General features: G+C 45.1%; 1 protein-coding gene and 1 long non-coding RNA gene across 3 annotated transcripts in view; one reads left to right on the forward strand and one right to left on the reverse strand.

Annotated features, from left to right (window-relative positions):
* Positions 1-8,948, forward strand: part of LOC138742401 (uncharacterized) — a 55,163-nt gene extending 46,215 nt beyond the window's left edge. The window contains exon 7 of the long non-coding RNA XR_011344142.1: positions 7,644-8,948. This is a non-coding gene — a long non-coding RNA (uncharacterized lncRNA). The remainder of the gene's footprint in view (positions 1-7,643) is intronic.
* The window catches only part of wdfy1 (WD repeat and FYVE domain containing 1), a 48,519-nt gene extending 27,451 nt beyond the window's left edge, over positions 1-21,068 (reverse strand). Inside the window, exons 1-4 of one of the 2 annotated variants that reach the window (XM_069896720.1) lie at positions 20,889-21,068; positions 13,046-13,113; positions 4,612-4,685; positions 1,518-1,572 (exon numbers count right to left, since the gene is read on the reverse strand). In XM_069896720.1, the coding sequence (XP_069752821.1) occupies positions 1,518-1,572; positions 4,612-4,685; positions 13,046-13,113; positions 20,889-21,025 (334 nt within the window). In that variant the 5' untranslated portion in view covers positions 21,026-21,068. The remainder of the gene's footprint in view (positions 1-1,517; positions 1,573-4,611; positions 4,686-13,045; positions 13,114-20,888) is intronic. The other variant, XM_069896719.1, reaches the window with a different exon arrangement.
* Between the last annotated feature and the right edge of the window lie 691 nt (positions 21,069-21,759).

A 21,759-nucleotide genomic window follows, 5' to 3' on the forward strand; every position in this document is an offset into this window, starting at 1 on the left:
ATCCTTCTCAAAGCCCATCTTTTGTTTCTTAATTACTTTCATTCCCAATGCATCACCCTTATCATATGATCACCTCAGGAACCATTTGAATAAGATCATCCTTGAGAAGGTGACAATGGCAAGCTTGCTTTCATCTGTCAGGGCATTGAGTACAGGAGCTAGGACATCAGGTTACATCTGCACACATTTGGACCATTGTACACTGCTCTGGTTACCAAATGAAAGGAATGATAATAAGTGTGCAGGATAGATACAGGAACAAACTACATGGGGTTGGGGGTGGGTTGAGGCTTGAACTATGTGGAGATTATATGGAATTATGTGCAAGCTTAAACTTTTCTCCCTGGAGCTCGGGAAGCTGAGTGGACCACAACTCCGAAAGATTGAAGTTGTACGAACTGATAGGGTTTTATCCACTTTAGAACAAAAGCACATCCATGCTGCCAGCACTCCTTGCTTTCCACTAGGCAGAGAGCTGTGGAACATTCTGAGCCTGTGGGAGGAGCCACAGGCACAATTGGCCAATGGGTGTGCACAAACAGACATTTATAACACACACACAGTGATAAACCACACTAATAGAGGTATATGAAATCATAAGGGGCATAGATAGGAGAGTCTAACCTAGAGGCCATATATTTGTGAGGAGAACTTTTTTTTAAATAGGACCCCACGGGCATCTTTTAGATGTACAGGAAATGAGCTGCCAGTCTGTAGCAGAGGTGGGTTCAACTATGATGTTTAAAAGACATGGATAGAAGTTACACACAAAGTCTGCAGATACTGTGATTGAAGTAAAAATACAATTCTGGGGAAACTCAGTATGTCAATCAGTGTACTTTATGTAGCAAAGAGAGATTCATAACCAATGTTTCAGGCTTCAGCCCTTCATCGAAGTATGAGCCAAATGTAGGCAGGTGCCCAAAGAAAATGATGACGGGGAGGGGAAGGGGGAGGAGCACAGCTTCAAAGGCAAGAAAGAGGTAATAGGTGGATTAGGGAGAAAGGGCACAGGGGGAGTGGGGATGGCTCTATGAATGGAGGGAGAAGAGGGTGGAGAGCTGGAGGAAAGACAGAGAGATAGGGAAGAGAGGGAGAATGGGAAGTAGGCTATAGAAACCAGAGAAGTCGATGATAATACCATCCATCCAGTTGGAGAGTGCCTAGATGGAATATTAGATGTTGCATATTAGGTATTTGGCAATGCATTAGGCCATGGACAGACAATATCAATGTGGGAGTGGGATGCAGAATTGAAATGGTTGGCCACTCATTGGTGTAGAAAAAGTGGTGCTCAGCGAAGTAATCTCCCAGTCTGTGTCCAGTCTCTCCAACATAGAGAAGGCCACAACGGGAGGATCAGATGCAGTAGATGACTGCCATGGATATATAAATAGGGAAGGTTTAGAGGGGAATGGGCTGAATGTTAAACCTAAAATAATAATTGATAGTGCTGATGTGCATCAATTTCCAAGCAGAGAAACAAAAGAATTATTATAAAAATAAAGGCTTCATACCTGGGTAAGTCCTGACACAAGTCATCTTATTGAAATCTTCAGCTATAAGGAACTCCTAAAATATATAAAATAACTATTATCAATACATATTCTACAATTTGGAGAAAATATTCACCAAAAGGAGCGAAAAGCAGAGCATGTAGTGATGGTTAGGAAAGAACTACCATAAGATGCCATGTTTCCTTCCATACCTACATACATTTTGCTCATGAGCTTATGCAAAACAGTAAACAATCCTTAAGGATATTTATGGCAGTTTAATTTAATATTAGTCTGAACCAAGAGAGTGTTTATGCGCTCCCATAACAATGGCCAGGCAGGAGTAGCCCCACCCAACAAAACATCTTGCTCAAGGGTGGAATTCACAAACAAAGCTCTGATCTCTATCTGTAACAGTTGGGATCAGAGATAAACCTTGTTCTGGCTGACTCAATCAGGAAATGCCAGCATTGATTATCAGAAGAACTGAACCAAGATTGCATTTCTTTCTTTGGCTTGGCTTCGCGGACGAAGATTTATGGAGGGGGTAAAAAAGTCCACGTCAGCTGCAGGCTCGTTTGTGGCTGACCAGTCCGATGCGGGACAGGCAGACACGATTGCAGCGGTTGCAAGGGAAAATTGGTTGGTTGGGGTTGGGTGTTGGGTTTTTCCTCCTTTGCCTTTTGTCAGTGAGGTGGGCTCTGCGGTCTTCTTCAAAGGAGGCTGCTGCCCGCCAAACTGTGAGGCGCCAAGATGCACGGTTTGAGGCGTTATCAGCCCACTGGCGGTGGTCAATGTGGCAGGCACCAAGAGATTTCTTTAGGCAGTCCTTGTACCTTTTCTTTGGTGCACCTCTGTCACGGTGGCCAGTGGAGAGCTCGCCATATAATACGATCTTGGGAAGGCGATGGTCCTCCATTCTGGAGACGTGACCCATCCAGCGCAGCTGGATCTTCAGCAGCGTGGACTCGATGCTGTCGACCTCTGCCATCTCGAGTACCTCGACGTTAGGGGTGTGAGCGCTCCAATGGATGTTGAGGATGGAGCGGAGACAACGCTGGTGGAAGCGTTCTAGGAGCCGTAGGTGGTGCCGGTAGAGGACCCATGATTCGGAGCCGAACAGGAGTGTGGGTATGACAACGGCTCTGTATACGCTTATCTTTGTGAGGTTTTTCAGTTGGTTGTTTTTCCAGACTCTTTTGTGTAGTCTTCCAAAGGCGCTATTTGCCTTGGCGAGTCTGTTGTCTATCTCATTGTCGATCCTTGCATCTGATGAAATGGTGCAGCCGAGATAGGTAAACTGGTTGACCGTTTTGAGTTTTGTGTGCCCGATGGAGATGTGGGGGGGCTGGTAGTCATGGTGGGGAGCTGGCTGATGGAGGACCTCAGTTTTCTTCAGGCTGACTTCCAGGCCAAACATTTTGGCAGTTTCCGCAAAGCAGGACGTCAAGCGCTGAAGAGCTGGCTCTGAATTCATTCAGAACCAAGATTGCATTTAATGAATAATTTACAGCTGTCAAAAAAATGCCAAACATCCATTACAATCACAGCCCATCTTCCTGGACTTGATGAAGTTCATTATTAGGCAAACTCGCCTTGGTTAGAACAAAATTGTATTTTTCAAGTTTTCAATTTCATCAAGATTTTTAAAAATATATTTTGTAGTTCAAAAATGGATCTTTGCATTTTGGGGAAGAATGAAGTGGCACAAAATTCACATCATCTTCGTGGAAGGTACATAAATCCTTGAGAAAGAATGGGGATCGACAAAGAGAAGCTCAAAAAATTAGCATCAGTACAAATTAACAGGAGAGATGCTTTTCTTAGCTAGAAGTGGGTATTGTGTTCTCAAGTCACTGAATATATTCTGTAAAGAAACTGATAAAGTTTTGGATATTGAGTGAACCATGGAGTAGAAACTGGTGCAGGAAAGTGCTGCTGAGATTAAAAACAAAGTTTGGTTTTGATCTTATGAAAAGACAGAGCAGACATGAGTTTGTGTGCAACAATTACAATGAAATCCCAGACATCCAAATATCCTGGCATTGTTATCCATCAGGAATTTAATCTTGATTCACCTGGTATCATACAACCTGGTAAAGGTTTTCTCTCCCTGAACTAATAACTGCACTATGGGCATTCAAATTGGCCAAATTTATAGAAGTACTATCAATAAGAAAGTCTCCATTATTTAATAAAGTGTTTTCTTTTGGAAAGAAACAACCAATTTAGGTTTTATCTGAGATATGGATAGACATTAAATTTTGGCCAGGTGATTAGGTCTGAAATTGGATCAACTGGTACTTTGCCTCAATTAATTACCACTCTCAGGTAGCATTATGAAATAAAGTAAATGGATACTTGGCTGGGCCTTTGAAATACAGATTCATGGTAACAGAATGAATTGAGGGAACAAAAGTAAAGATGTCCAAAGGAGAGTAATATCTCTGTCCCAGAGCATAAACCAGAAGGTCTGGAACTTGCTGCTTAAAAGAGTAGCAGACCCTCAAAGCACTCAAAATCCTGGGTGAGTATTTGATGCATGGCCAAATTAGAAATCTTACAAGTCAGATCGAGATATAAAGCTCAACTTTTGGCTGACCTGGACACAAACAGCAAGTTATTTCTTGTCCTTTAAATTTATATCCTAATATCCTTCATTAATTCTTTGAAAGTCCTAATTAATGGCTTATGATTGAATCTGACGATTTCACCATGTGCAACAGCAAAACAGGTTGACACCCAAAGATCTGTTGACAAAGACCAAATCTACCATTCTTTACTGATTTAATACAAATTCAAAGAATACATACATTCTTCCTTCTGAGGGAGAAAATGACTTCAGGATCATTCCTTAAGATTAACAACAGATGGTCAAATTGGAGCATTTTAACTGTCTGAGTAGGGAGTAGGAATTGGAGAATGAGAGAAGGGAGGATAAAATAATCAGAAAGGAGAAACCAAATCTTACCTTGTGTCCTTAGAATCTGCAGGTTACAAATTAACAGATGAATGAAGATTGTATGAAGTTTTTGCTTTAGCAATAGTAAAAATTGTAATTTTAATCCTTACAAATAAAACAGAAATAGAACATAATGCAAATAGGCAAACATACCACAATCGCTCCATTATCTTGTCCTACAAAGATCCGTTTGTTATCGGGATCATAGGAAATGGCAGTGCACGGTGCTTTGAAAATAAAATAAGAATCATGCTTTTAATGCCAGTTGCTTAAATCATGCAATGTCACACTTTGAAGGAAAACTCAAGGGAATTCATAAACTTCTGCAACCATGAAGTGCATACCTCTCTTATTTAAACTTGGATTGTTTACTCACTCCCCTTTTAACAGGACTGCTTCAATAATGCAGTAAATCATACAGCATATATCACAACTTTTTGGTTTTCCTTTTGCTACTGTTATCTACAAGGATGAATAGTTATCATGGCTACAAATCTAGCACCTATCCTGCCACCAACCCCAAGAAAGCTTTCAAATTTGGAGCAGAGGACAAGATAAAGAGTCACTTGAGAACATTCCAAATCCAACAATGTTTATTTTTTAATTATTTCAAGAGCCAAAAGGAAGTAACTTTACTTGTGAGCAAAAAACATTCTGCTGGAGGAGTCTTTATGGAAGGTTCCAACCTGAATCTTTGACTGCTCCTTTTCTCCCACTGATACAGCTAGACCCACTGAGTTCCTCAGACAGATTGTTTATTGCTCCAGATTCCAGAATCTGTAGCCTCTTGTAAGTCTCAACTTTACTTGTGACATTACCACAGGCATCAAAATCATTTTGCATTAAACAAGGGTTTTCAAACTGCCCCCCTAAACTCCCATTCCACATTAGGCAATACCTATGCCATAAGAACTCATGATCAGTAAAGAATTGCTTAAGGTGGTATGCGAATGGAAAGAAAAAGGTTTGAAAACCACTGTTTTAATCGTACTGTACCTAATTGACTCGTTATGTGCAGTTTCATAGCTCCATAGGAAATAAGCCAATGACAATTTTTCTCAAGCCAAATATTTCAGTAACAATTGGGTCTAGAGCAGTGGTTGTTCTCAACCTTCCCTTCCCACTCACATACCACCTTAGCAGTCCCTTACCAATCACAGAGCACTTATGGCAGAGGGATTGCTTAAATTGGAATGGGAGTTTAGGGGGTAGTTTGAAAACCACTGCATTAAAGGATCAGGTTAATGAAAAAGGTTTATAATGAAAGATACAATTCAGACAGTCTCCTCATATCACTGTATAAAAGGTTCAGGATCCTGAGACAGAAGTAACTCAAGCCCATCAAAAACGTACAATGACAATCTCATCCAGAACTGGCATACAAGAGGCTTTTTGGAATGAGAGTGGCAATAATGCCAGAGGATTAACAACAGTTTTAGCTCTACTTAATATTGCTTAAAAAATACTGCAAACAATAAAATAACTCCACTCAAGTAGATGAGCAAAGTGCATTTTAGTGGTGTCTGTCATGACCTTGGAACGTTCCCAAACTCTTCATAGTAGACGTTACTTCTGTGGCAGTTGCATGAGCAAATTCAACAATTCACGTAGAAGTTCCCATGTAACTTTTTGTTTGTTAGCAAATAGCTCTAAGATTAGTTTTGTTATTCTTCACATAATTTGTGAAGAATGTACATTCTTTGGGAAGAAGCAACCAGTGATACTGCTGCACTCCCTCGATCCTTTGTTGTGATACAAGTTTGGAATAGAGATTCTCGCTGGGTGATGCAAAGGCTCCATTCCTGAGAACTATCCAGAATTCAATTTTTCCATGTCAGAAATGCGTGGTTTTTTTTTTATAACTAGCCACATTGGATTGCTCTGCTATCCTGGCCACCGAGACAGAGGTGCACCAAAGATGAGGTACAAGGACTGCCTAAAGAAATCTCTTGGTGCCTGCCACATTGACCACCGCCAGTGGGCTGATATCGCCTCAAACCGTACATCTTGGCGCTTCACAATTCGGCGGGCAGCAACCTCCTTTGAAGAAGACTGCAGAGCCCACCTCACTGACAAAAGACAAAGGAGGAAAAACCCAACACCCAACCCCAACCAACCAATTTTCCCCTGCAACCGCTGCAACCGTGTCTGCCTGTCCTGCATCGGACTTGTCAGCCACAAACAAGCCTGCAGCTGACGTGGACATTTACCCCCTCCATAAATCTTCGTCTGTGAAGCCAAGCCAAAGATACTCCCTATAATTATTTAATTTTAAATCGAATAGTCATCTGAACAGCACCCAGAGTTAAGATAATGGAATATATACCATATTCAGTTGTTAATAAAATCCACAAAATATTTTATTCTCATTACTGTTTTGAAGAAGCCTTTAAAATTTTATACAAGAATTTAATTTAAATTTAAACATACAACACAGTGACAGGCCCTTTTGGCTCACAAACCCTATGCTGCCAAAATAGCCCAAATAACCTACACCACCCAGACGATTTGAAAGGTGGGAGGAAACCAGAGAACCCAGAGGGAGTTCATGCAGACACAGAGAGAACATACAAATTCCTTACAGAAATGCCGAATTCAAACCTGGGTGCTGGCGCTATAATAGCATTGTGCTAACCACATAAAGTCAGATTTTTGTAAGTCAGGTGTTCCATCACCAGCAAACTCTTGTCCCAGAAGGCTTGTTCTGCCACAACTCGAGTACAATAGGCTCATACCCCAAACTTACCAATTACAGATGCAGGGAATGCAACGTCACCTTCTGGGATGCAGGAAGGATAAGGAATAATGTCCTAAATAGATGGGACACAAATGCTCCATGATAGAACAGGGCACAAGTGTTCAATGATATAATGGGGCACACAGTAATTGAAAAGGTTTTCCTGTAGATGGTGCTCAGATGGGTAGAAAAATTACCATTGAACTGATCTCAACAATTGGGAAAGGAGAAATAAACCTATTGAATTTGTGGGGAAAGGTGATGGTAGAAATGTTAATAGCAGAGCTGCTTAAAACTGGTTGGGCTAGTGGCATTAGTTCAAGAATGACCAAGAAATTCCATGCAGCAGCTGTGACAAGAAGGATCTTTGACTTTAACTGTTAACTCAATTTCCATTTCAAGAGATAACAATCAACTTGGTATCTGGCATTTTCTGGTTTTGTTTCAGGCTTCCAACATCTTTACTCTGAAATGAAGAGCACAGTGCTGGACAAATCAGAAAACCAGGACTCAGGGACTACCCAGTCAGCAATCATCCAAGAATAAAAAAAGTAATTTCAGGTCAACCAGGAAAACCATCAGGTACCAGAACATATACTTTATAAGTGGGATGAAAAGCTGATACAATATAAAAGCTCACCAGTATTGCATCATTTACTCAAAATATGGAATAAGATTCACTTAGAAAGAAAAAAATCAAATTACCAACTACCAAAATTATTATTGATGCAAAATCAACTGATCCCTTTTACAATAGATCACCTTTCCTTTAAACAGACTGAGATTATCAGAAGGAAGCAGCTTTGAATATGTGATTACAGAAACAATGATAATAAAAAGATTTATAACAAACATGCACATCAAGCTGCAAGAGAAGGAAAATGATGAAATAAGCTATAAACCCAAGTGGGAAAAAGATTTAAACATAAAAGATAAAAAATGAAACATGGGAAAAGTTATGCTCTGGAACTATGAAGAATATAATAAACACAAGGTTACATATGATACAGTATAATTGGTTACACAGGTTATATATCACACCCCAAAAGTTTTTTTTAAAAATGGGATCCAATATTATCAGATAGATGTTTTCGCTGTAAGAAGGAAATGGGAACAACAGTACATGCAATTTGGGCATGTGAGAAAGTGGAAAAGTTTTGGGAAGATCTAAATCAGGTATTAAATAAAAATCACAAAACGCAACATACCAAAAAATCCAGAGATCTTTCTACTAAGTAATATAAGAAGTAAAGAATTAGGCCTCAAACTGGATGAAGCACAAAAATGATTTATGATAGCCTTAGCTGTAGCAAGAAAATGTATAATATCAACTTGGAAATCAGAAGAGAGCCTGAGAGTACAGCAATGGTACATGGAAATGAATAAATGTATTCCATTGGAAAAAATAACATATAATTTACAAAATAATGTCACAAAACCCATCGGGACCTTTGCCTGAAGAGGGCACACAAAATCAGTGAACGGGTGCGGACTCGAAAGGCCAACATGGCCTGTTTCCGCTCCGTAAATGGTTATATGGTTATGGTTATATTATATGAACAAATTTGGGAACCGTACATGGAACACAACAGAGACTGCTTGCCTCGGACCTCCACCCCCTAAAATGATAAAAAAAATAAAATGACTTGATCCTGTGTGTAAAAGTAGATGACACAATTTTCTTGTTTATTTTCATTGTGTGATGACATTCTTTAATGGTTTTATTGTATTGTATATGTTGAACATTTAATGAGTTTGGAGGGGGGTGGGAAGGGAGGGGGGAAAAGGGGAGAAAATGTCACTGTATATATTTAAGATGGAAATGTTTGTATGTATTTTGATTGATATGGTTCAGTGTGAAAAAATTTTTAAAAATTAAAAAAAACCAGGAAAGCCATCAATTGAAAGATGCCCTCTGACCTGCAGCTTATGTCTGCCAGTTATTATATGCTAGTTCATTACATGACAAATGTGGAGTTAATGGGATGAGAAAGCAGGCAACAAAAGCTGAAGATGCATGTAACCAACTATGTTAAATTGTTGCAGTCATTTCCCTGCATTTGGTCCATTTTCTTCTAAGCCCTTCCTATTGATATATCTGTCCAAAAATAGATTTCTTAATGTGGAAATCCTGCCTGCTTCTCATTTCCTCTGGCATCTCGCTCCAGATACAGATGATCCACTGAGTGAAAAATGTATGTCTCAGGTCTCTCACTCACCTTAAAACTATATCATCCTCTTGGAAAAAAATTTGTTCAAATTTAGTTATCATTTGATTGTACAAGTACAACCTGACAAAACAGCGTTCTCCAGCCCTCGGTGTAAAACACTACAAACATGCATGAGACAAATGATACATATGTATAGTGCATAAATAGAAACATTAAAATAAATAATATTAATCTTAGTACTAGAGTCAGAGAATGTTTGGAGAGCAGTTCATCAGTCATTCTGCAGCTTCACTGCCCATGGGAAGCCATTTCTCAACATGGTGGCTCTGGCTCTCATACTCCTATATCTCTTTCCTGACGGGAGTAGCTGGGGTGGTAAGTGTCTTCATTGATTTTGTGAGCCCTCTTCAGACAACGGTCCCAATATATCACATTGATTGGGGGGTAGTGGGGAGAAGAGCATTCATTTTATCGTCACCCTTCACGATGTTATAAACCTCAGTGAGATGTCATCCTCTGCCTCGCTCACACTAGGGAATAAATACCCAGTCTATCCAACTTCTCCATGTTACTCAAGTCCTCTCGTGTAAGGAACATCCTAGTGAGTCTCCTTTACACCCCTTCCAACTTACTGATGTCCTTCTGACAACTGGGTGGCCACAATGCACAAAGTACTTTAAGAATGGTCTCACCACCACTTTGTATTGTTCAACCTAGAGGTCCCAACTTATGCATTCAATATACCCTGCCCAATAAAGACCAGCATGCCAAACATCTTTTTCACCAGGTTGTCAACCCAAGTTACGTGACGTGGAGACTCTGATTCGAAAGGGAAATACAAAGTTTACTTCAGCAATGTATTTACAATTTCAAACGGGAACCCCTAAACAGGGGATACACAAGTCTAGACAGAGTTGGGAATCAGACTTAAATATAAGTATTGGTGATCAAACTGGTCCGATCTATACCTGGACTGTATGGCAAATACAATAAATGTATGATATAGATTGGTGCAATACAACTTTTTGCACCAGCTATATCTCACACTGCAAAAGCTAAATAAATTTAAATCAGATATTTCGGATCAATGCTTTAGGTGAAGTGAGGAGATGGGAACTTTTCTTCATTCAACTGGGGAAGGTTTCAAGCCAAGACCTTTTTGGATAGATATGGGAAAACTTTTAGAGCAAATTATAAGAATCCAATTTCCACAGAACCCAGAAATATTCTTATTGGGGAATATCGCAGCCATTAGACCTAAAATAAAATTATCCCAACATCAGACAATATTTGTTAAGGTTGCATTGGCAGTGGCCAGGAAATATATACCGGTTACTTGGAGGTCTGATTAACATCTAGGTATAGCCCATTGGAATGTGGAAATGCATAGTTGTGTTCCCCTTGAGAATATTTTTTTATAACCCAAGAAATAAGTATGACATGTTCTTACACCAGGATCTGGATCAGTTGGGAGGATGGGCAAAGGAATGGCAAATGGAATTTAACTCTGACAAGTATGAGGTGTTGAACTCAAATTCATAAACAGCTGGAACCCTGGAGAGTGTTGTGGAACAGAAAACCCAAGGGGTACAAGTACATGGATAGCTTCCTGAAAGTGGTAACTTGTTTTTTTTTGTTTTTTTGAATATTTTATTTAATAGCAAAACAACAAAGAAACAATTAAATGCAGAGTAAAAATAATAATCTTTGAAACATAATGGCTGTAATCCCTGTATAAAGTCCTCAAATACAACACCTGCTTCTCTGCCTTTATCTATCCTCTTCATTATGTCTTTTTTTTTAAAAAGTTCTCCCATATACACAGCCAAGCTGACTCCCTCTAATCAGTCCCCATCTATCAAAATGATCATAGATCCACCTCCTCAGAATCTTCTCCTGCAACTCTCCAACTACTGAGAGCAAATTCACTGGCCTATAGCCTCCTGAGCTTGTTACGATTTTCAAATAACAGCAAAATACCTTCCATTCTTCTGGCACTTCAACTAAGGTCAAAGATGAGGTGAATATTTCAGCTACAACCTCTGCAATCTGTTCCCTTTGACAAAAATGAAATAGGTCGGCAGCATCACTCGGAACCTATACTCAGCCTTGACAATAGGAACCCATGTCAGACAACTGTTTTATCGACCATGGTTTCATTTTCAAAACAAACCCATCCCCAAACTCCATGACCTTGAGCTCAGCACCCACCTCTGCAAATAGACCCACTACTTCCTATCCCACATGCCACAAACAGTGAGGATTGGTGTTAGCATGACTTCCATTTTCCGCTTTAACATCAGGGCCCTGCAAGATTGTATAATCAGCCCCCACTATACTTCCTGTGCACCTATGACTAAACACCAGTCTAACTCAGTATATAAATTTGCATATCATATCTGGCACCATCGTCATGGACAGGATCTCTAACTATGATGAGTCAATGTACTTAAAGGAGATAGTGGAACTAGTGGCTTGGTGCCAGGACAATAACCTCTCCCTTAATGTCAACAAGACCAAGGAGCTCGTTATAATCTTACAGAAGAGGGATGAAGGTCACTTCCCTGTCTGCATCAATGATGATGAGGTGAAGGTAATAGCCATCTTGGTTCTTTGGTGTAAAAACCTCCTAGTCCACCCACTATAATATAATGGCCAAGAAAGGATACCAGCACATCTACTTTTTCAGAAACGCATGAAAATTTGGCAAATGTTAAATCTACTCCTGTACTTCTGATACTCATCAAGGGATTTGTTTGATCCAGACTGCTTGAATCTTATGCAAGCTTCCTCTTTTTGCTGACCAGAGTCTCAATATCTCATATCAAACTGGGTCCTTTAAACTTGTTGGAGTTACCTTCTACTTTCTGTGCCTGACCTCTTGCTATCTCACCTTTGAAAGTGTTCCACTTGCCAAACATCCTCTGCCAATCAATCAAGTTCCAAACTAACTGCACCAAAATCAGCATTGTCCCAATTTAGTATCTTAAACTTGTGGACCAGTGCTATCTTTTTCCATAACTATTTTAAAGCTATTAGGTCACTGGTGACAAAATGCTCCCCTACTCTTACTTCAGTCACTTGTCCTTTCTCATTCCCAAAAGATCTAGTGTTTCACCCTCAATAAATTGATCAAGGAAGCTTTTGTGAACAGGTGGAAAACATTCCACCCATATTAACATTTATTGTTTATTATCATTTTCCATCCTATCTATAGATCAAGAACTTTGACTAGGTATTTCCTGAGTCTAGAAGATTAAATAATTCATATTACAGCCACATTCATGCAGGCTGTCATCTTCTTGTTATTGGTGGAACAGATGGTATTTTCCATTGTACCATGTAGGTTTTACTTTGTGATTTCCTAATATTCAAATCAATACCACACTACAGTACATCAAAATCTGCTTTGGCAAATGATGTCCCATTTCAAGACTCTGTAAAAATCCACCTACATCAAAGACTTCTCAATTATCACAACATGGAGAAAAAGTCCACTGTCGTCCACTGTTGAATCTTGGTTGATATGTCAGATTAATGAAAGGATTTTTTTGGGTAGCAACAGAAACACTATCTTACTTTAGTTGCAAAACAAACACTTGTGGTTAACCTGAATATAGATAAGGGTCACATCTGTGACTACTGTATGAAACCACTTTGAAAATGCTCACTTTCTCACCTGATATTGTGTGAAAGATGCTTGGCCAGTACTGACCACTGTCTCGTTTCAACCATACACGTATTGTCCTGCAGAAAAGATACAAGAATACTGACAAAGGACATGGAAAATTCTGGAGGAATCCCACTGAAACAGAATTCGAGGAATCCCATTGAAACCCTTTGTCCTTGTGACTAAAAAAATTAAATTAAAATCCAAAAAGCAAATCTGGCTTTTTCATGCAACCGTTAGCAAGGTCAATCTGGATATTAAAATTTTGTTTTACTTTTTCCTCAACAGACATTTTGATGGAAAAATTTTTACTGAAGGACAGATGATCATTTCTAGCTAACATTCAAATTATCACAACCTTCAGAGCTGTGATTTCTTTCAGCTTGAAAATAATAAATGTTCAGCCTAAATTGTTCCACATAAATGAGGGCAGTAAAACTACATCACCCTCCTCAACAAAAAAAAATCACTTGTTGATTATGTGATACACACCATCATTCATTAAAAGCAAAATGAAATAACCAACAACGAAACTTTAGAACATTTTCTGATTCACAATAGTGAGTAATTACAGCTTACAGGTTAGAAATTCTTCATTTAAAACATTAGTCTACGATTCAGAATCAAGACATCTGGCTGAAATAAATCTTTAAGGATCTTTCTTGAGGTCCAGGTCAAATCACACTGAAATTCCAAATGCCGTTCATAATATGACACCCATAAATATTTGTTTATATTTATCTATCCATCTATTTATATTTATTATCATTTTTTTGTCTCACAGATGTTAGCACATCTTAGGTACCTTGGTGGTTGCGGTAAGAATTTCAGTGCACCCAATATGTTGTAGGACCATCTCATGCAAACACATATACTATGGCAAAGGGTGATAATTTATTCAACATGCAATACAAGCATTTTTTTCAATCAAAATTGAACGGATCATTTAAATTGAGTGATAGAGCAATGGACAGCTGTTAACGTGTTTTTACCTTCTTCTTGTGGGAGGAAAGTGTCATAACATTTAGAACATTGACAGGAGTATCTAATATTACAGAAAACATATCGATGTGAAATCTCATGACATTGATATTGTTTTGGGCAAATGGAATGAAATGAATTTTAAAAGCACACACCAAAAAAGAAAGGGGGTAAAACACAGGATTCTGATGACACCATGTTAAGTGAAAAATCATACAAATGTTGGAGAAATTCAGCAGGTCAAACAGTGCCTTTATGAAGCAAAGGTGAAGATACATCACTAACGTTTTGGGCTGGAGCCCTTCATCAAGGTGGGAGAAGAGGGATGGTGAGTGTGGGATGATAGGTGGGGGATGGCAGACACTGCAGGAGGGGGTGGGGGGGAAGAGTATAGGCTAGGTGGAGAAAGGAACTGGAATAACTAGTTAAGGGGAGGGGGAAGGGGGGGAAAAGGCAAGCTGATTAGTGGAATGCAGTGAACTCAATGTTCATGCCCTGGGGTTTGAGAGTGCCCAGATGAAAAATTAGGTGTTGTTCCTCCAATCTGAGGGTGGTCAGGGTGGGGTCATGTGAAAGGCCAAGGACAGACATGTGAGGTTGAGAGTGTGACTCAGAATTGAAATACTTGGCTATGGGGAGGTCGTTTTTGTTGTGGACAGAGAGGAGATACTGAGCGAAGCAATCTCCTAATCTACGACCAGTCTCTCAGATGTAGAGAAGGACACAAAGGGTGCACTGGATGCAGTAAATTAATTCTTTGAAGGTACAGATGAAATGTTGCTTCACCTGAAAGGTCCACCTGGACCTCAAACTCACCTGGTCCATCTCCGATGACTCTCTCCCTTTTCTGGATCTCTCGTCTCCAACTCAAGGCTCTCCACTGATATTTATTACAAATCCTCTAACTCCCACAACTACCTGGACTACTCACCCTCACACCCTGTCCCCTGCAAGGACTCCATCCTCTTCTCTCAATTTCTCCGTCTCCGCCACATCTGCTTCCTAGATAAGGTCTTCCAGTCCAGAGCCTCTGAAATGTCTGCCTTCTTCCACAAATGTGGCTTCCCCTTCACCACTATTAACTTCGTCCTCACTCACATCTCCTCCATTCCCCGCTCATCTGCCCTAGCCCCGCACCCCACCCCTAGAAACAATAAACACAGAACCCCCCCTCATCTTCACCTACCACCCCACCAGCTTCTGTATCCAACATATTATCCACTGGAATTTCCAGCACTTACTACAGGACCCCACCACCAGACACATTTTTCCTTCTCCTCTCCTCTCAGCCTTCCGTAGGGACCGCTCCCTCCATGACTCACTTGTGCACTCTTCCCTCCCCACCCATCCCCCCCCCCCCACCCCGGCACCTTCCACTGTGGTCATAGGAGGTGTAATACCTGCACCACACCTCCTCCCTCACCACAGTCCAAGGTCCCAAACAGATCTTTCAGGTGAAGCAACACTTCACCTGTACCTCCAAAGAACTCATTTACTTCATCCAGTGCACCCTCTGGGGCCTTCTCTACATCAGAGAGACTGATCACAGATTAGATCGCTTCACCCAGCATCTCCTCTACATCCGCAACAAAAGCGACCTCCCGTAGCCAACCATTTCAATTTTGAGTCACACTCTCAAGCTCACATGTCTGTTCATGGGCTTTCACACTACCCTGACCACCCACAGATTGGAGGAACAATTCCTCATTTTTAGTCTGGGCATTCTCCAACCCCAGGGCATGAACATTTAGTTCAATGAATTTCAGCTTGCCTTTTCCCTCTCCTCTTCCTCCCCCCAACCCATTTAACTAGTTATTCCAGTTTCTACTTCATTTCTCTCTCCACCTAGCCTAGACTCATCCCCCTCCCCCCCCCACTCTCCACCTATCATCTCTTACCCTCACCAACCCTCTCCTCTTTTGTTCAGACATCTCTCATGTTCCCCCACACCTTGATGAAGGGCTCCAGCCCGAAACGTTGGTGATGTATCTTCACCTTTGCTACATAAAGGCAGTTTGACCTACTGAGTTTCTCCATCAATTGTGTGTTTTTTTCACCAAAAAAAACAATTTGTTTGAAACTATAATTTACATCACTTATCCACACTATGCCAAGTTGTTCTTTCTCCCTTCTGAAAATAAGAGGAAAAAAAATCCCACATAATTTATTTTGCAACACAGAATGAGAAGCCCAAGACAACAATTTTTTTTAAAACTTTTTCTTTTAATGGAGTTGGCTCAGTCTACCTTTCATCTCTGCCTACTTTAATGCACGTGAAACATCCTTTTACAGTTGAAACAAAAACAAAAAGCGTCGAAGGTGGGGAAACTGCGCCGGTTTCATTTCACAGCAGAACCCCAGTGGTGTAGAGCTTTGAGCAGCTGGTGTGCCACCCGAACAGTGGCTGAACAACAAAGTGAACAAGCCTGCCGACTGCCTCCTCCCCAGGGACCCAGTCAGAAAGAAACCAGCCATCAGGCCATGACAGGGGAGGAGTGAAACTACACTTGGAATCCAAACCATTGCCCCCTCTGGTTGGGGGAGGCGTGTGTGGGCCTCTCTCTCTCTCTCTCTCTCTGCCTGTGTGTGTGTCTCTCTCTCTCTTCCTGTGTGTGTGTCTCTTTGCCTCTGTGTCTTTCTCTCCCTCTCTCTGCCTCTCTCTCTCTCTGCCTCTCTGTGTGTGTCTCTCTCTCTGCCTCTCTGTGTGTGTGTCTCTCTCTCTGCCTCTCTGTGTGTGTGTCTCTCTCTCTGACTCTCTCTCTCTCTCTGACTCTCTCTCTCTCTCTGACTCTCTCTCTCTCTCTGACTCTCTCTCTCTCTCTGACTCTCTCTCTCTCTCTGCCTCTCTGTGTGTCTCTCTCTCTCTGCCTCTCTGTGTGTCTCTCTCTCTCTGCCTCTCTGTGTGTCTCTCTCTCTCTGCCTCTCTGTGTGTGTCTCTCTCTGCCTCTGTCTCTGCCTCTCTGTCTCTGCCTCTCTGTCTCTGCCTCTCTGTCTCTGCCTCTCTGTCTCTGCCTCTCTGTCTCTGCCTCTCTGTCTCTGCCTCTCTGTCTCTGCCTCTCTGTCTCTGCCTCTCTGTCTCTGCCTCTCTGTCTCTGCCTCTCTGTCTCTGCCTCTCTGTCTCTGCCTCTCTGTCTCTGCCTCTCTGTCTCTGCCTCTCTGTCTCTGCCTCTCTGTCTCTGCCTCTCTGTCTCTGCCTCTCTGTCTCTGCCTCTCTGTCTCTGCCTCTCTGTCTCTGCCTCTCTGTCTCTGCCTCTCTGTCTCTGCCTCTCTGTCTCTGCCTCTCTGTGTGGGTCTCTCTCCGCCCGCCTGCGTCTCTCTCTCCGCCCGCCTGCGTCTCTCTCTCCGCCCGCCTGCGTCTCTCTCTCCGCCCGCCTGCGTCTCTCTCTCCGCCCGCCTGCGTCTCTCTCTCCGCCCGCCTGCGTCTCTCTCTCCGCCCGCCTGCGTCTCTCTCTCCGCCCGCCTGCGTCTCTCTCTCCGCCCGCCTGCGTCTCTCTCTCCGCCCGCCTGCGTCTCTCTCTCCGCCCGCCTGCGTCTCTCTCTCCGCCCGCCTGCGTCTCTCTCTCCGCCCGCCTGCGTCTCTCTCTCCGCCCGCCTGCGTCTCTCTCTCCGCCCGCCTGCGTCTCTCTCTCCGCCCGCCTGCGTCTCTCTCTCCGCCCGCCTGCGTCTCTCTCTCCGCCCGCCTGCGTCTCTCTCTCCGCCCGCCTGCGTCTCTCTCTCCGCCCGCCTGCGTCTCTCTCTCCGCCCGCCTGCGTCTCTCTCTCCGCCCGCCTGCGTCTCTCTCTCCGCCCGCCTGCGTCTCTCTCTCCGCCCGCCTGCGTCTCTCTCTCCGCCCGCCTGCGTCTCTCTCTCCGCCCGCCTGCGTCTCTCTCTCCGCCCGCCTGCGTCTCTCTCTCCGCCCGCCTGCGTCTCTCTCTCCGCCCGCCTGCGTCTCTCTCTCCGCCCGCCTGCGTCTCTCTCTCCGCCCGCCTGCGTCTCTCTCTCCGCCCGCCTGCGTCTCTCTCTCCGCCCGCCTGCGTCTCTCTCTCCGCCCGCCTGCGTCTCTCTCTCCGCCCGCCTGCGTCTCTCTCTCCGCCCGCCTGCGTCTCTCTCTCCGCCCGCCTGCGTCTCTCTCTCCGCCCGCCTGCGTCTCTCTCTCCGCCCGCCTGCGTCTCTCTCTCCGCCCGCCTGCGTCTCTCTCTCCGCCCGCCTGCGTCTCTCTCTCCGCCCGCCTGCGTCTCTCTCTCCGCCCGCCTGCGTCTCTCTCTCCGCCCGCCTGCGTCTCTCTCTCCGCCCGCCTGCGTCTCTCTCTCCGCCCGCCTGCGTCTCTCTCTCCGCCCGCCTGCGTCTCTCTCTCCGCCCGCCTGCGTCTCTCTCTCCGCCCGCCTGCGTCTCTCTCTCCGCCCGCCTGCGTCTCTCTCTCCGCCCGCCTGCGTCTCTCTCTCCGCCCGCCTGCGTCTCTCTCTCCGCCCGCCTGCGTCTCTCTCTCCGCCCGCCTGCGTCTCTCTCTCCGCCCGCCTGCGTCTCTCTCTCCGCCCGCCTGCGTCTCTCTCTCCGCCCGCCTGCGTCTCTCTCTCCGCCCGCCTGCGTCTCTCTCTCCGCCCGCCTGCGTCTCTCTCTCCGCCCGCCTGCGTCTCTCTCTCCGCCCGCCTGCGTCTCTCTCCGCCCGCCTGCGTCTCTCTCTCCGCCCGCCTGCGTCTCTCTCTCCGCCCGCCTGCGTCTCTCTCTCCGCCCGCCTGCGTCTCTCTCTCCGCCCGCCTGCGTCTCTCTCTCCGCCCGCCTGCGTCTCTCTCTCCGCCCGCCTGCGTCTCTCTCTCCGCCCGCCTGCGTCTCTCTCTCCGCCCGCCTGCGTCTCTCTCTCCGCCCGCCTGCGTCTCTCTCTCCGCCCGCCTGCGTCTCTCTCTCCGCCCGCCTGCGTCTCTCTCTCCGCCCGCCTGCGTCTCTCTCTCCGCCCGCCTGCGTCTCTCTCTCCGCCCGCCTGCGTCTCTCTCTCCGCCCGCCTGCGTCTCTCTCTCCGCCCGCCGGCGTCTCTCTCTCCGCCCGTCGGCGGCTCTCTCTCCGCCCGTCGGCGGCTCTCTCTCCGCCCGTCGGCGGCTCTCTCTCTGTCTGCCTGTCTCTGTCTGTCTGTCTGCCTGTCTCTGTCTGTCTGTCTGCCTGTCTCTGTCTGTCTGTCTGTCTGTCTGCGAGTCTCTCTCTCTGCCTGTCTGCGTGTCTCTCTCTCTGCCTGTCTGCGTGTCTCTCTCTCTCTGCCTGTCTGCGTGTCTCTCTCTCTCTGCCTGTCTGCGTGTCTCTCTCTCTCTGCCTGTCTGCGTGTCTCTCTCTCTCTGCCTGTCTGCGTGTCTCTCTCTCTCTGCCTGTCTGCGTGTCTCTCTCTCTCTGCCTGTCTGCGTCTCTCTCTCTCTGCCTGTCTGCGTGTCTCTCTTTCTCTGCCTGTCTGCGTGCCTCTCTCTCTGCCTCTCTGTGTGTGTCTCTCTCTCTGCCTCTCTGTGTGTGTCTCTCTCTCTGCCTCTGTGTGTGTGTCTCTCTCTCTGCCTCTGTGTGTGTGTCTCTCTCTCTGCCTCTGTGTGTGTGTCTCTCTCTCTGCCTCTGTGTGTGTGTCTCTCTCTCTGCCTCTGTGTGTGTTTGTGTGTCTCTCTCTCTGCCTCTGTGTGTGTTTGTGTCTCTCTCTCTGCCTCTGTCTGTGTGTGTCTCTCTCTGCCTGTCTGTGTGTGTCTCTCTCTGCCTCTGTCTGTCTGTGTGTCTCTCTCTCTGCCTCTGTCTGTGTGTGTGTCTCTCTCTCTGCCTCTGTCTGTGTGTGTGTCTCTCTCTCTGCCTCTGTCTGTGTGTGTGTCTCTCTCTCTCTGCCTCTGTCTGTGTGTGTCTCTCTCTCTCTGCCTCTGTCTGTGTGTGTGTCTCTCTCTCTGCCTCTGTCTGTGTGTGTCTCTCTCTCTCTGCCTCTGTCTGTGTGTGTGTCTCTCTCTCTGCCTCTGTCTGTGTGTGTCTCTCTCTCTCTGCCTCTGTCTGTGTGTGTCTCTCTCTCTCTGCCTCTGTCTGTGTGTGTGTCTCTCTCTCTGCCTGTCTGTGTGTGTCTCTCTCTCTCTGCCTGTCTGTGTGTGTGTCTCTCTCTGCCTCTGTCTGTGTGTGTGTCTGTCTCTCTCTCTGCCTCTGTCTGTGTGTCTCTCTCTCTCTGCCTGTCTGTCTGTGTGTCTCTCTCTCTGCCTCTGTCTGTGTGTGTGTCTCTCTCTCTGCCTCTGTCTGTGTGTGTGTCTCTCTCTCTGCCTGTCTGTGTGTGTGTCTCTCTCTCTGCCTGTCTGTGTGTGTCTCTCTCTCTCTGCCTGTCTGTGTGTGTCTCTCTCTCTCTGCCTGTCTGTGTGTGTCTCTCTCTCTGCCTGTCTGTGTGTGTCTCTCTCTCTGCCTGTCTGTGTGTGTGTCTCTCTCTGCCTCTGTCTGTGTGTGTGTCTGTCTCTCTCTCTGCCTCTGTCTGTGTGTCTCTCTCTCTCTGCCTGTCTGTCTGTGTGTCTCTCTCTCTGCCTCTGTCTGTGTGTGTGTCTCTCTCTCTGCCTCTGTCTGTGTGTGTGTCTCTCTCTCTGCCTGTCTGTGTGTGTGTCTCTCTCTCTGCCTGTCTGTGTGTGTCTCTCTCTCTCTGCCTGTCTGTGTGTGTCTCTCTCTCTGCCTGTCTGTGTGTGTCTCTCTCTCTGCCTGTCTGTGTGTGTGTCTCTCTCTCTGCCTGTCTGTGTGTGTGTCTCTCTCTCTGCCTGTCTGTGTGTGTGTCTCTCTCTCTGCCTGTCTGTGTGTGTCTCTCTGCCTGTCTGTGTGTGTGTGTCTCTCTCTGCCTGTCTGTGTGTGTGTGGGGGGGTTTAGAAAGCAGCGCGTTTCCAGCCGCACGTCTGCCCACCCGCCAGCCACTTCTCCGTACCTGTCCTCGCTCACCGTGATCACCCCGTCTTCCTTCGGGATGAGGACCGCAGCATTCACCGTGTCCTGGTGCCCTTCGATCTTGTTCAGCAGGACGGGGCGACTGCTCTGCATCCTGGAGTGGATTTCTGCCGCCATCTTCCTGTCTTCTCGGCAGCGATCAGCTGACGGACCTGGGTGGCTGACTGTGTCTTTACCGTATTGACTGCACGAGACGGGCAGCGGAGAAAGGGGCAGAAGTCAAGCTGCCGGTCCTCGTGTCGTGGCTCGAACGGACAACGCTTGACCACTGCGACCCTCCAGCAGGTTGGGTTGTTCTCACTCCAGGTTGCAATCTCCCGCTATAAAAATCTCCCCGCCAATTCCACAATAATGCAATTCATGGTCGAATAGTTATAGTTTAATACCGGTTTTGATTAAAAAGTCACTCGTGTTCTGTTTGGATTAGGTGGTGAAATTGTTTTATACTCAGCAGAATCCAATCTTGCAGTGATTACATGATGCTGCGAATTTACTTGCACTCCCAATTGGGTCATTAGGGATATGAAAGGGAAGGTGTGACTTTTGACACAAATTCTCAACTGTTGGAAAACCTAAGTGCATTGTCTTCTCACATCACAGCAACTTTCAATCCGAATTGAGCCTTTGGGTCCTAACTACGAAGTGAAACGAGTGCAGGCGGCTGGCTGAATAATACCCTCCACTTGGCCATAGATGGGCTTTGGTCTTTAGCAACAGAAGCCCCTTGATGCCATTACCCCATTGTTGGGCGCTCACGGTAGTCCCAATAATGACGCAGACAGAAGACTGAGGGGAACGATGGGCTTTATTGGAGCAAGAGACGGCTGGCCCAGATCTAGGCCAGGAAAATG

This window comes from Narcine bancroftii, chromosome 9 (assembly GCF_036971445.1).
Source record: "Narcine bancroftii isolate sNarBan1 chromosome 9, sNarBan1.hap1, whole genome shotgun sequence".
Taxonomy (NCBI): domain Eukaryota; kingdom Metazoa; phylum Chordata; class Chondrichthyes; order Torpediniformes; family Narcinidae; genus Narcine; species Narcine bancroftii.